Consider the following 14,731-nt stretch of genomic DNA (forward strand, 5'->3'; position numbering starts at 1 on the left):
AGTTGCCTTAAAATCCTGGGGAAAAATATCAAAGAACAGTGTGAAATATAATCTAGGCCATCTTAAGTTTTGGTTAAAACCTAGATTTTAATCTGAAGAAGGAAATGAAGGATTTCTTTTATATGCACGTAAAGAATACATTTCTTCAAGTCTTCCTAGAAATAGAATTACTGGAGTTATTTACAACAAGGAGTAAAAGACATTTTAAAATGGAACACGCATTTTTCTTTTTAAGTGGAAAACCACTATATTCTTATAGTGAAATAGCTGGGATCAAGGCTTAAAGGAGAAATCAGACAAAAAAAGTATTCTGCTGGCAGGAAATTCAGGTAATTTTGGAAAGTTTTGTGCCCAGTTAGTTTTACATGGCCAGATGGAAGTGAAACATTGTTTGGAAACAAGCATCACCAATAGGTTCCAACGGAAAATAAACCAACTAACAAGAAAGTAAGCAACAAAACCCACCACAACAAAAAGCAATAAACAAAAAAGACCAGCGAAGTGTGAGGAGTGTATGAAAACAAACAGCTGATGGGTTAAAAAGATGGGGGAAAAGCCTGAACCACACAGAGACATATTCAGCATGTTCTATGCAAGACACACCAGAAATGGTGTTTTAAAAATACTAAAGGAACAAGGAAAAGCCACCAGACTCTACCAAAGCACCACGCAATACACAAGAGGGAAAGAATATCACAAAGAACAGATGATGGCAAAATTAGCCCCACTGTACACTGTATTCCCAGTAAGGGTTTATGAAGGCACAAGAGGGCAAAAGGACAGGGCACATCTCTGTTACTAGGCAGCACTGAGCACCTTCAGTGTAATGTAGTTGCATCTTCTTGCATTCTCCGTCTCTGGCCTAAGAAAATCTCCTTGCAGGGGTCCCAGAAAGATGCAGTGAAAGCTGTTAAAGCGGAGATAGTTCAGACAGTTTAAGAAAGCTGTGCTCTGAATTACAGTTGCCTACAAAAGAAGAGACATAAGGTATTCTCAGGGCCCTACGTGTCCTCTTCCTGTGCTGCCATCCTTATATCTCTTAATTTAACATTAATTTACCAAATGTAGCTACAAAATATAATAGATTAATTGCTCTTGTTTGACTCAATCTATTTTCCTGAGGTTCCTAACTTAGTGCATTCATTCCCTAAGCCAGACCAGAAGTGATGCTCACGGGCATCATGATGTATTAGGGCAAAATTTCAGCCACACACATTGCAATTCCAGAAACTGGACTTGGCACAGAGAAGTGCTTGCAGCACAAGCAGAGCTACACAAGATCCAGAAAACATCAAAATAAGTACCCAGCACCATTCAAATTCTTAGCAGTTGTAAATTAGCCATGATTACGCCTTTCAAAAAATAAGTGTGAAAAGTTGCCTAATACATCTCAATAATTAATAAATTTGAAGGACTAATGATCTAATTGCAGATACCCTCAAAACAGAGGAAGCCTAAATTAATCAGCGTGTTCGCAGGGAACGATTCAGCCTAATTGCTCTGAGCATGTGATTTCCAAACAATGGTCTTGCTCTAAGCTGACAAACACCCAGCCCAGACCAAACACATCCCGTTCTCCAGCACCCTGGTGTCAGCATGGACCCAGGCAGTGGATAGCCCAGAGCTACGAGTGGGGGGGCTACTGTGGGTTCATTACTGGTTAAAGGTGAAAGTACATGTTATTTTGTCCTTTTTCTTTGATTTTATTTTGTTCTTGGGAGACTTGAGTTTTGGCACAGCTCATACTAATGCTAGGAGCTGCCCATAATGCAGCAAAGCCAGCTTCAGGAGTCACTCACACAGCAAAACCAGCAACATGAGCCCCCTGGGACCCTCTGGGAAGTGTGGGGTGCTAGATGTGAGAGCAGATGACATGCTCTGGATGAGGAGGTGGGATGCACCCAGTGAGATGATGGCACGTTCTGTACTACTTCAGCCAACCCACCCTGCTCCCTCAGTGTGCAGCTGCCTGTATCACGGGAGGAAAGAAAAGAGAGCAAAACCAAAGTGTAGCAACAGGCAACAACAGCAAAGGAAACCTGGAAAAAAAAGGAAACAGAGATGGGGCACAAAGGTCCTGTAAAGTGCTAGAAAACACAAAACCATGTGGCAAAGAGACACGAGAAAAATTCAAGCTGCAGCAATGCAGCTGAGGTTGGGGGGAATAAAAGACAGCAACCACAGCCACTCACCAGCTGACATCACATCCGAGAAACATGTTTCTTGCAACCACACGGTTTAACAGATGAAAGAATATACTCATACTTTGAAAGCACAGGATTTGGAAACAGGGGGTGCTCCTCACCCTTGCAGGCACTCAAAACCCAGTTTCTGTTTTTTCTTATAGGCAGGTTTGTCAGCTCAGTGAAGGTAACACTTCCTTATGGCTGCAGCATCATGTACTGCTCGGTGTCACAGCATCACCATTGTGCACAGGTGACTTGTGAAGGCACAGTCAGAGCATCTCAGAGCCATACGGGAGCAGGACATTTCAGGATTCATTAGACTACTCAAAACAAACATGAGCCATTGCCCTGCCCTATCAAGGTGAACCAGAAAGTCACAATGGGCTCCAGCCTCTCCCAGTTCAAAACATGTGGAACTGGAAGCTGTGATCTTCATCTAAAAAAAAGTCTCAATGGGGCCATAAAACCACTAAGGGTGCAACAAAATGACAACATTTAGAGCACTGGTAATTATGCTTAGTTATTTTAAATCAGATAATTATTTCTCTTTTCTGCAGAAGTACTTACAGTATTAAAACTACACAGATCGCAAACTCCTCACCATCACCAAGATACATCTACTATTACTAATACTAAAAGAAGTATACTATAAATAGCCCAACCTTTTGCTATTGTGCATATAAGCACACAGATCCATAACTTTCAGTGAAGAGAAAAATAGGAGAGAGTAGATGTTAACAGGAATAATATGAATGGGGGGGGGGGGGGAAGTAACAAAAATCTGATAAACTGAAAGAGGAATTTAAATCACACCAAAGGGAACATATGCTGGAAAGAGCAGTACACAGCGAGTCAAAAAGTCTGGAAAAATATCTGGAAAGTTGGGAAAAAGTAAAGTCACATGTTGGTCTTACAGCTTGCAGTTATCAGCAGAACTACAGGTTACCTTTGTTCAGCCAAGTGTAATTAATTCCTACTTAACAAGCGTTAAGCATATAATGAGTGAATTTGCAGAGTAGAGCCAGGAGTTTCCAATGGCAGAAATATTTCTCCTTTGTCACATACCTTAGATTTATTTTATATGTTTCTATACACACATGGGTGTGTACTTCTTACACTGGAAAAAAATAGAGGTGGAGACAAAGACTGAATGCTAGACCAAGAGACTTTGCTCAAATTTGGAGTACTTATCATGTTATAGCATTATATCACAGAATGGCTTGGGTTGGAAAGGACCTTAAAGCTCATTCTCTTCCAACCCCCTCTCATGGGCAGCGACACCTCACACTAGAGCAGGTTGTTCCCAAGTCCCTTCCAACCTGGCATTGAACATCGTCAGAGATGGGGCAGCCACAGCTTCTCTGGGCACCCTGTGTGCACACCTCACCCACCCACAGAGCAAAGAATTTCTTCCTATTATCCAATTTAAATCCACCCATTTCCAGTTTAAAGCCTTCCCCCTTGTTCTACCATTATGTACCATTGTAAAAAGCTGCTCTCCAGATTTCTTGTAGGCCTTTTTAGGTATTGGAAGGCTGCTCTAAGTTTCCCCAAGAGACTTGCTCATCACCTCTTACAATAAAAGTTGTTACAGAGCTGAAACACACAGCAGAGACATCAAGGTATGGTTTGGGTGGGAAAGGACCTTAAACCTCATCTTGTTCTAACGGCAGGGACACCTTCCACTAGATCAGGTTGCTTCAACCCATCCAACCCCGTAAGCAATTAAAGCTGCTGCATCCCCTCCCCGCTCTGAAGCTCTGCCCCTAAGGGCATCAGACGCCGGCAGCGGCAAGGAGGAGGGGGGGGAGCGGGGGCGGCTGCTCACCCGGCGGCGCTGCGGGCTCGGCGGGGAAGCGCCACGAGAGGGCATCAGCCACCCGTGCTGCGCTTGAGCGATGCGAGAAGTGGTACCTTGAAATCCAACGTAAGAGACAAGGGCAGGACACCGCACTTGGATGCCATTTCCTTTGCAGTTAAGGAGATAGATAACTTACACCCCCCAAAAAGACCTAAACTGATTGTTTGATGACTGCTTTGAGACTTTTTGTTACCCACACAGCAATTGCTGATAGCATAATAGCTGAATATTAAAGTTCAGGACATTTACAAAACTTAGGTTAACCCTGATTAACCTAAGGATTAGGTCAGCATTCGACTAAGGATGCTGGCACGGACTCTGCACTCGGTCCGTGGTTTTGATGTGAAGATTTTGTTATTTAACATACAGCATACTCCATGCAGTACCTCGAGTTAGTTTCCAGCAAAGCTGTTACCACTAGATGTGACTGCTTTATTCAACTAACAGCAGGACACTGCTACTCTTACCTATGAACTCCAATGCTCCGCTACCACTCCTATTTTTGCACTTGCACACACTAGCTTCAAACTCAAATACACACATAAAACTCAGGACACAACTCACTGGAGAGCTCCCGTGCTTCTTTGCACGCAGAACACCATGGGAAGAGGGACTGAAGCCCTCTCCCAGCTGTGTCAGGCCACACTGCTTAGTTAGCACTAGGGGTTTGCTGTTCCCAAAATGTGAATGAGGACGACCTGGCCTCCTGCCCAAGCCACAGTCTGACTCACAGAACGTGTTCCTATATTCAGATTATTTGGAGTAAGCTGGTATACCCCAGCACAATGGCTATATCCAGCATCGTGGTGGGGGAAGAAGGGGAAAGTGGCACTCTCCCAGCCCACAGGTTTACTCTGATATTTTCTCACACAGGAGAAATGAGCAAAGCTGACAACTTCTCATTTTTGAAAGCACATTGCAAAATGCACAGTGGTTGCAAGCCTGAGTATCAAGCAAAGATCCTAAGTAACCAGGATGACATCAGAGACCTATAAAAGTGTATATCAGCAGCATGTTTTAAGTAGCCACCACTGCAACGTGATGATGACTGAAGAATAATCATTAAATCAGTATTTTCCCCCTTCCCAGTGCCTAAGGGTGGGGGGAAGCAGGAGTTTTACTGAATGATGCATCACCTCATATACTTGGTTTGCTAAATGAGTAGTCATTTGCCACAAAGCACAGAGCAACATCAAAATGCTTTTTCTCTTTGCTTACATTGTTTCACTGTGTTGTCCAATGCTTCACCAAGACAAGCATTTGCTTTCTTACACAACAAAACATAGCCCAGAGCAAACTATAATTTGTCTCCTTTAGAAATATTACTCTGCTGGAATTGCTCACTTCTAGCATCTTTTCCATAGAAACAGCTAGATGTGTTCTGGCTTGTGCTGCCTTCCTCGTAAATCCAATGAACTGCTACACTGTTAGGAAATACATGCTTCAGTTTAACAAGTAAAGATCTTAATCTAAGTACTTGTCATGGTTTAAGCCCAGCCTGACAACTAAATACCATGCAACAGCTTCCTCACTCCCCTGCCCACATTGGGATGGGGAGAAATGGGAATAAAGATAAAACTCATGGGTAGAGATAAGAATAAACTTAATAATTTAATAACAATGATGATGATGAAAAAGGGAGAGACAGAGGAATAAAACCCAAGGGAAAAAACAAAACCAAGTGATGCACAACATAACTGCTCACCACTCATAGACCGATGCTCAGCCAGTCCCTGAGCAGCAACCAGCCATTCTGGACCAACTCATCCCAGTTTATACCCTGAGCATGTCATTCTCTATGGTATGGAATATCCCTTTAGCTAGTTGGTGTTAGCTGTCCTGGCTCTGCTCCCTCCCATCTTTTTGTGCACCTCCTCACTGGCAAAGCATGAAAAACTTAAAAGTCCTTGATTTAGGGTAAGCGCTACTGAGCAACAACTAAAACATCGGTGTCATCAACAGCATTCTCATAGTAAATCCAAAACACAGCACTGTACCAGCTACTAGGAAGAAAATTAGCTATTCCAGATTAATGAGGACAGTACTCATTCACTCATTTCAAAAGCTGAGAGGAAAAACAAGCCTACACTCAGCCAAGAGTTACTGTTTCATGAAGACATGAAGAATTAGCATGGAGAAAGTTAACCGAGATAACAGATAATGGGAATCCCAACAACAAGCACCACATGTGAGAAGTTTTCTAAATCCAGATGGATCCTTCCAGATGCAAACCTTCACATGCCTTTAGGCTGTGCAAGCTTATTTGCTTTAAAACCTTATGAGTAAACCCTATTTCTTCATCTCAGAAAAAAAACAAACTGCTCATGTATTTTGCAATGCAAACACAACAGAACTGTTTCCACATGCAGAAAAAATATGAAATAAGGAATAAATGTAAAATGCAGAGAAAGTGGACATATGGAAGAGTTCTGACAGGTTCAGACTGAAGGTTCTGAAGCAGCTACAGAACCTCTGGTGGAATAGCCCTCAACAGCAAGCAGAGAAACTACCAGCTGGCTGCTCATAAGCACTTTTACGCCCAATTGCAACAGCCTGAGGAAGAGCCAGGCTAACAGCAACAGGCACTTTCCCACAGTTTATCCAGGAATTCCCCAAATACTTTCCAATTTATGTGCTGCTATTTCAGGGTGGGTTTTGGGATTGGGGTGGGTTTTTTTTGCATGTTGCCATCCTTAAATTGCATCCCAGATTAGAGGGGATTGTTATATTACAAGCCCTGCTCCTATGGTTTCCCTGTCAATAAAATCTTTGCAGATAACTCTTTTGTAAAAGCACTCTTAGAGCAGCTCCACCACTTAACAGATTTCAACATATTCTTTGGCCTTTTCTATTTTGTTTGGTTTGGGGGTTTGGCTTTTCTTAAGCTTAGATAGAATTTCTCCAGGTTAATGACTCTGCAGTTCCTGAATAGGTGCAGATGCCAAATCCACCCAAGAAGGTGTTTTACAGCTGCACAGCAGGCAGGAAGAGCAGCTGTCTCCCCTGTGTACCCAAGGTGGATAAACGCAATGGTTGAGTGCTCTGACCTGCACAAGAGATATAAATCAATGATTTGGTGCATCAGAGATGAAAAGAAGCCAACGGCTGCCAAACTGAAGTGACCAATAGGTATGCTGTGTGAATTTCAGAGGAAATGAGTTGAAAGGTGGGGCTCACCACAGCGATCTCTGATAACCAGGTTCCGGCCTTCCTTCAGGTGGATGGTCAGCAGGTAAGCAAAGGAGCTGGGCAGGTCACCCAAGCAATCGTTTGCTTCCTCTAGAACCTAAGGAGAACAAAGAAATTGGTCACTGCTGTGCACCTCCTGAAGTGGACCATGAATGAAGCAGGTGTTCTCTTGGTTTTACAGAGACAAAGTTCTTGTCTTTCCTTAGAGCAATTTTTACAGAAAGGAGGGGAAAAAAAAAAGCTATTTCTTCCCCAGACTTTGTTTAGAAATGGCTAATTATGAGCATCAGGTGCCTTCAACAAAGCAAGGGGTAACCCAAGAGGGGGTATACCTGAAGGTGAGTAGTAATATTAACAATCACAAATGCATGCTAACCATTCTACGAGTCTATGCACAGTCTTCCAAATCCTATCAACATTCTACACTATTATTTTTTAACTGTTTCTTGTGCATTCGTAGACTATCTCAAGTTGGAAGCAACCCATAAGGACCATCAATTTCATTCATACTCATCCATGACCTCATGAGGAAGTGCATGTTTCACATAGCTGTTGAGAGGACAGCATTTCTTTATCCAGTTTAAAAGAAACACAGCAGTGGGCAGTGTTGGTTGTGAGATTTTGCAGTAAAACTCAGGAAGTTTCTTGCTCATGCAAGATGCTGGCAGGTTACACACCTCAGCATCATCCAGCGAAAAGAGCCTCTGGACAGCACTTGAGATGTTATCAGAGAGCAAAGGTAAAGAAGTTCATCCAGACTAAGCAAACACGCGTTATATGCAAAATGTGTGTCAAAACTGCCAATGCCTTTTCACACTGCCCTAAAACTGTTCTTGTTGTCTGACAAACCCTACAGCCATGTTCAGGTACTTGCTGTCTTTATTTTAATCTATTTTGTTCGTGGGCTGCTAGTTAAGTATTTATCCTGATGTTTTCATCCATTATCAGTACAATATAGATATTATAGGCTACTTAAAATATCCAGAATATTTGGGTCTATTTAAAGCATTAGCAACTGCTAAAAAAAAAACCACAAAACCATCATTAAACGAAATCATGGTTTAAGCCCAGCCAGTAACTCAGAACCACGCAGCCACTTGCTCAGTTCCCCTCCTTCTTCCCCCCCTCTCTCCTGGAGGGATGGGGAGAAGAATTGAAAGAATGTAGCTCCCACAGGTTGAGATAAGAGCAGTCCAGTAACTAAGGTATAACACAAATCACTGCTGCTGCCACCAATAATAATAATGATAAGGGAAATAACAAGGGAAGAGAATACAACCGCTCACCACCTGCTGACCGATACCCAGCCCAGCCAGAGCAGTGATCTAGCCCTTCTGGGTAACTGCCCCCAGTTTATATAGTGGGCATGACGTGCTGTGGTATCGAATACCCCTTTGGTTAGTTCAGGTCAGGTGTCCTGTCTCTGCTTCCTCCCGGCTTCCCCTCCTCCCTGGCAGAGCATGAGACTCAGAAAGCCTTTGGTCAGAGTAAACATTACTGAGCAACAACTAAAAACATCGGTGTTATCAGTGCTGTTCCCAGGCTGAAAGTCAAAACCACAGCACTGCACCAGCTACTAAGGAGAAAGATTACTGCTACTGCTGAACTCAGGACAATATCACACTGGTGAAATCTATAGAAGGCTTCTTCACCTGCTGGGTTTTTAAATTTGTAGGAAGTAAAGAAACTAAAGCTAAAGTTGTGCTTCTGATCAAGTTTCAAAATGCTTTAAAATGAAAGGCCTTACCATGTGATCATCAAAAATCTGAGATGATGTAGAAGAGTCTAAATCCATTTCTCCACATGGGTACTATAAAACAAAAACAAACAAAAAAAAATACAATTAATTAGACAACAATAATTTAAGGATCCAGGTTAGTTACAACAGCCCTTGAGAAGTCTGAATATCCTTGGGATGTTCAAACCAGCACATTCCTGTTGTTGTCTCCTACTCCTGAATGTGTTTCAGGTTTTGTTAAGCCTAAGCAACTATTTAAGAACACCACACAGAGGTCTACCCCAAGGCTGGATAGTTATGAATGGTGGGATAGTATGGGCAAGTACTTAGGCCAGTAGGCACCTCCAATGTTTTGGAACTTCACCTCTGAACAAGTGCAGAATTCTGAAAGACTAACAAAATATATGGAACAAGTATGCTGTCACCCTGGCAATTCTAGAGACACAAATCACTGCAACATGCTGGGGCTGGCGCATGCCTACAGAGCCCCGTTCAGTTCTATTCAGTACAAGGCAGACTACACTGAAGCAGGGCCATCATGAGAACAGGAGGACAAGACCCATAACTCAAATGAGGTGGTAGCAACCTGATCCCTATCTCTGAGTGAGCTGTGAGATACGCAAAACTATTTTAGCCACCATCCAGGCATGCACATTGTCACCTGGCTGATCCAATGCTGGGGTAACAGGGCCAGTAGCCTGGAACTGACTCAAGCATGAGTGAGAAAAATGCACTGCAATCACAGAATCCCAAGGGTTGGAAGGGACCTCAAAAGATCATCTAGTCCAACCCCCCTGCAAGAGCAGGGTAAACTAGAGTACATCACACAGGAACTTGTCCAGGCAGGCCTTGAGTATCTCCAACGTAGGAGACTCCACAAGCCCCCTGTGCAACCTATTCCAGTGCTCTGTCACTCTCACAGTAAAGAAGTTTTTCCTGATGTTCACATGGAACCTCCTATGCTCCAGTTTACACCCACTGCCCCTTGTCCTATCACTGGACATCACTGAAAAAAACCTAACTCCATCATTCTGGCACTCACCCTTTACAATCAAGCAAGCCAAGCAGTGGGAGCCTCTCTGGTGTGAAAGAGGGTGACTGGCACTGCAGGGCAAAGTTGAGTGAGGAGCTGTGTGGTGTTTGGCTGCCTGCTGGGTTAAACCACGACAAAAGGGGAAAACAGACGTTGGACATGTACTTTCTCCCACTTTGTGCAGTAACGGGAAGATCCAAAAGATTTTATTTGGTGCCCAGCATAGGAGAGGAAGTCAAACATTTCTTCCCAACTACTGACTCATCTAAAAACTTGAGGCTACGGTGGCACACCGTCTAGGCTGTCTGGACATATGGAAAGGATTCATCAGTCAATACACATCTGATGCTATTTTGACTGCTCTAAGAGTCTATGATCATCACTTTAGCTGAAGAGGACCTACGTGCCTGGGCAACACTTCTGGTCTAACACAGGGCAATCACAGCCCATTCAAATCTCAAGATTTATGCTAAGAATAAACTCAGTCCACAGAAATGCACACAAGGTGGAATTCGATCCTCATGTGAAAATGCCATTATGTGCAATGTGGTAACATCCAAATTTCTCAGACGTGAGCTGCATTGTGTGGAGCACTATTCAAATAGAAAGAAAAAAAAAAAAAGGAACCACCAAAGATCATAAATCTTAAAGATATTGATATGCTGAAATAAATATAAATACAAATACACTTTTGTGTAGTGAACCTCCTCCTCCTCCTCCCAGATACATATCTTACATATCAGGAAGTACAGTAATCCAGCATTGCAAGGAAAATTTCACTTGCATGACAGACAAAATTTAACATTATGGTTCCCACAGCAATCGTAACTTGGCCACCTTGCAAAAACACATTAGAAGTAGAAAAATCATCATCATAAAGAGCAGCAGCAGAAGTTTCTTGCACAACAGAGCTGAGTTACGGCTGCTAGGGGAACCCTAACTGTGAATTTCCTGACTAGTATGCATAAAATCTCGCTTGTGTACATTAAACCTTTCTTGTAGTCTCTGGCTTCACAGAGATCTCCTTCAGGCACCATCATTGGCACTGATAATGGTTTCTCTTTACAGCTTGTTTTACATGGCATAAACACAGAATCACAAAACTGCATTGAAATTATAATAAGCATCCTCTCTGCTAGCTTGATATCTTTTATAATAATATTACCCTCAAAGTTATGATTTTGTGTTTATTCTGCTTTTTGTTTACTTGCATTACATCAGGTTTTGAAGAAAAATTATAACTTTTAAATTAAAAAACTTTGATTTTTCATTTTAGCTCCACATAATGTAAATCGCTATTAGTTTAAGTACACAACTACAGTGAGCCCACTGAATATAGACAAAGGCCTCACTGAAAATATGGTCTTGAAAACTGCTTTTTATCTAACTACAGTGATGTTTCTGAACTTCAAAGTATAAACAAATGTGGCCACATCCACCAAGCAGGTCATAGTTCCAAATACATCTGTGTAAAGACAAATCAAACAAGAGTGTGTGTTTGTGTATGCATATACATATATATGCACACACATATATATAAAAAAATCAATCAAATATTCCTCCTGACAAGATTTGTAACTTTAACTCTTGTTTTCTGCAGAAGAAAGGCAGAAAGGGCACTGAGTGCATCAGCAACGGGATGAGGTTGCCGGTCACACACTGCAAGGTGTTAGTAAGAAACAAAGTGCTGTTAGCACATTTCAGCCATGACATGGAACCAAAACACAGCTCAAAAAGTAGCACTAATAGTGCCCTTTTCAACCTGAATCAACCAGGGTGGATGTGGCTCTGAGCAACCTGATCTAGATAAAGATGTCCCTGCTCACTGCAGGGGGGCTGGATTTGATGACCTTTGAAGGTCCCTTCCAACCCAAACTATTCTAAAATTCTATGATTCTGTGATTCTAGGGAGGGGTTCAATGCAATTTCTATTGCTTCCTCATCCTCCAGTTTGCCTAGCTGGGCTGCAATAGAGAACAGAAATAGTAAATCTCTTAGTAAATGGAAATATAGTAATGTGTCAAGAGCCTTTATGAAGATGGCATGATCTGAGTACTGGCAGCTCTGTACTGAGAGTTCAGATGAGTGTAAAAACCACAAACCCACATTAAGCTCATGCACGATGCTTAGCAAGTATCTCATGGTATTGGGTGACCAGAGATAACCAGGAAATGAGTAGGTGCCATGTGACAAGCAATCCAGGGGGAAAGAAAGCTCTACCTACATTTTTGCTTTTTTTAGTTTGTTTTGTTCCGAGGATCTGCCTTCCTCCTCCTGATTTACCTCACTGATCAGTGGATGATGCTCCCAAAAGAAGGATATGAATTACTGTCGTGCTACTCATGGCAACCCCATCCACTATTAGGAGACCAACAACTTCCACAATAAACTGTTCCCATCCAAGGCACATGGAGTACAAATTTTGTAGTGGTGGGTGAAGTACAGAAAAACAATATTGAGTTTTTCACCAAATTCAATTTAAAACATAACTAAATTTGTTCAATATTCCTTATCCATTTCTACTTTTCTTTGCTTCACTCTCTATTATATATTCTTTAGAAAAAAAAAATCTTTCTGCATTTTAAAGTTGTAAATGGAGACAGATTACAGGAAGGAAGGCAGGATATTCACACAGCAAGATGATTTGCTATAGAAGTAAATACTAAATGATTTACACAAGCACATACACAAATACACATTTTGGGAAAGATATAAATGCTGCAAAGAATCAGCCAGACTCAGACTGTGCATCTGGAGGAAACTTGATTTGAAGTTAAGCTACTCCATTATTATACAAGTACCTCCTTCTCCTAAAGCACTTAGCTTGCCCCAGATCAAAGCAGGATTTAGGATTAATTTTGGTACTGCTGCAGTAGATTCTAGGTTAAGAGTTTTTCATCTACAACAGCAGGAAAGAACTGTGGCTATCAGAGAACTCCTAAAATAATGACACATTCGTAATGTTCAACCTACCATATACTGAGCTGCTACAACTTCAGAGTAAGGTTTAAGCACAGAAAAAGTGAAATTCTATTTCAGCTTTTTTCTTATGTAGACCTCTGAATAATAACAGAATCATACAATAGTTTAGGTTGGGAAAGACCTTTAAGACCACTGAGTCAAGCTGTTAACCCAGCACTGCCAAGCCCACCACTAAACCATATCCCTGAGCACCACATCTACATGTCTTTTAAATACCTCCAGGGATGGCGACTCCACCACTTTCTTGGGCAGCCTCTTTCAATGCCTGACACACCTTTTGATGAAGAAATTTTTCTTCATGTCCAATCTAACCCTCTCCTGGTGAAACTCAAGGCCATTATGGTACAGTCCAGGAAGTTGAAGCAAATTAGTTAACAATTCAGCAACGCTAAACTGGAAGTGATGGTCAGTCACTACCAGTCTGACACTTTCATCACAACAGACTAACACTGCTTTGATAAGAATACACAGACCTTCAAGATGCAGAACAAGCAGTTTTGTATCAGAAAAGACCATTTTCCCCATGGCAGCACTAACCATCATTGTGATCACACAGTTAAAAAATGTTAATTAACCTGTGAAATCACCAGTCCCAAAGGAGGGCTTTAAACCGAAACGTGTTCCCCATTTTTGCAACTCAGATTACTATGGAAAGCAGTTACCGCAGCTGTAACAACTAGGGAATGGGAAAAAGGCTTCAGAAAGTTCAAAGTCTAACCTGCCCAGTGAAAACTCAACAGGAGATAACACTTGCACAAAACATAAATGAAAGAAATTTTGTGTCATGCATTCATCTGCTGTCTACATTATAAAGCAATTGTGGAACTCCACAGGATTCCCCACTTTGCCCAGGCCAGGCAGGAATTACTGGTTTATGCCAGATTTGAAGCACATTGGTCTTTGATCCTCTTCTTCCTGGGACATTATGTCCAGCCACAGAAGTACTGACCGCGGAGGAGGAGTAAATTTAAGAAGGGGAACAAGATGGGGAATGCGGAAGAAACCTTTTGGTTTTGCACTGCTCTGAATAATCACAATGCAAGCCCAAAGGCCAGCCCTGAGCATGCTGCTACATGCTCCCTGCTCTCCATTACATGCTTTCCTTGGTTAATTCCAGGTATAGGCAGAGTTCACCTCACCCATCACCTTTTACCTCTTGCCTTCAGCTGGGCCTTGAGTGGGCAGAAGATAAATTGATTTTGCTATAAACTGATCCTGGTAAGCTATATTAACCAAAAAGGGTAACTATGGCAAATGTGTCAGCAGCATTTCCCAGAGCCCAGAGAGCTGCAACAACTCCTGACTTCAGCAAGCAATTCCAACAAATCTGAAGGATCATAACCTTGCCAGAATAAAGTAAAAACGAACTGGAGCAGGCTTATTTCGTAGCTCCAGACTGCCCAGAAAGCCAACCATACCCTGGGCTGCATCAAAAGGAGCGTGTCCAGCAGGTTGAGGGAGGCGATTCTCCCCTTCTATCCTGACCTCATGAGACCAACCCTCCCCTCCGCAGTCCTGTGTCCAGCTCTGGAGCAACAACCCAAGAGGGACATGGAGCTGTTGGAGCAAGTCCAGGGAAGGCTACAAAAATGTTCAGAGGGCTGAAACACCTCTGCTCTGGAGACAAGCTGAGAGAGCTGGGCTTGTTCATCCTGGAGATGAGAAAGCTCTGGGGAGACCTTCTAACAGTCTTCCCTAAAGGGGACCTACAAGAAATCTGGAGAGAACTTTTTACAAGGGCA

General features: G+C 42.4%; 1 protein-coding gene across 1 annotated transcript in view; it reads right to left on the reverse strand.

Moving 5' to 3' along the window:
* Positions 1-14,731, reverse strand: part of MCTP2 (multiple C2 and transmembrane domain containing 2) — a 111,596-nt gene that overhangs the window by 90,642 nt on the left and 6,223 nt on the right. Inside the window, exons 4-5 of the mRNA XM_061371283.1 lie at positions 8,984-9,046; positions 7,225-7,333 (exon numbers count right to left, since the gene is read on the reverse strand). Coding sequence (XP_061227267.1) covers positions 7,225-7,333; positions 8,984-9,046 — 172 coding nt within the window. The remainder of the gene's footprint in view (positions 1-7,224; positions 7,334-8,983; positions 9,047-14,731) is intronic.

This window comes from Neopsephotus bourkii, unplaced genomic scaffold (assembly GCF_033783945.1).
Source record: "Neopsephotus bourkii isolate Nb327-2 ecotype Australia unplaced genomic scaffold, CSIRO-AGI_Nbou_v1 NB_1572, whole genome shotgun sequence".
Taxonomy (NCBI): Eukaryota; Metazoa; Chordata; class Aves; order Psittaciformes; family Psittacidae; genus Neopsephotus; species Neopsephotus bourkii.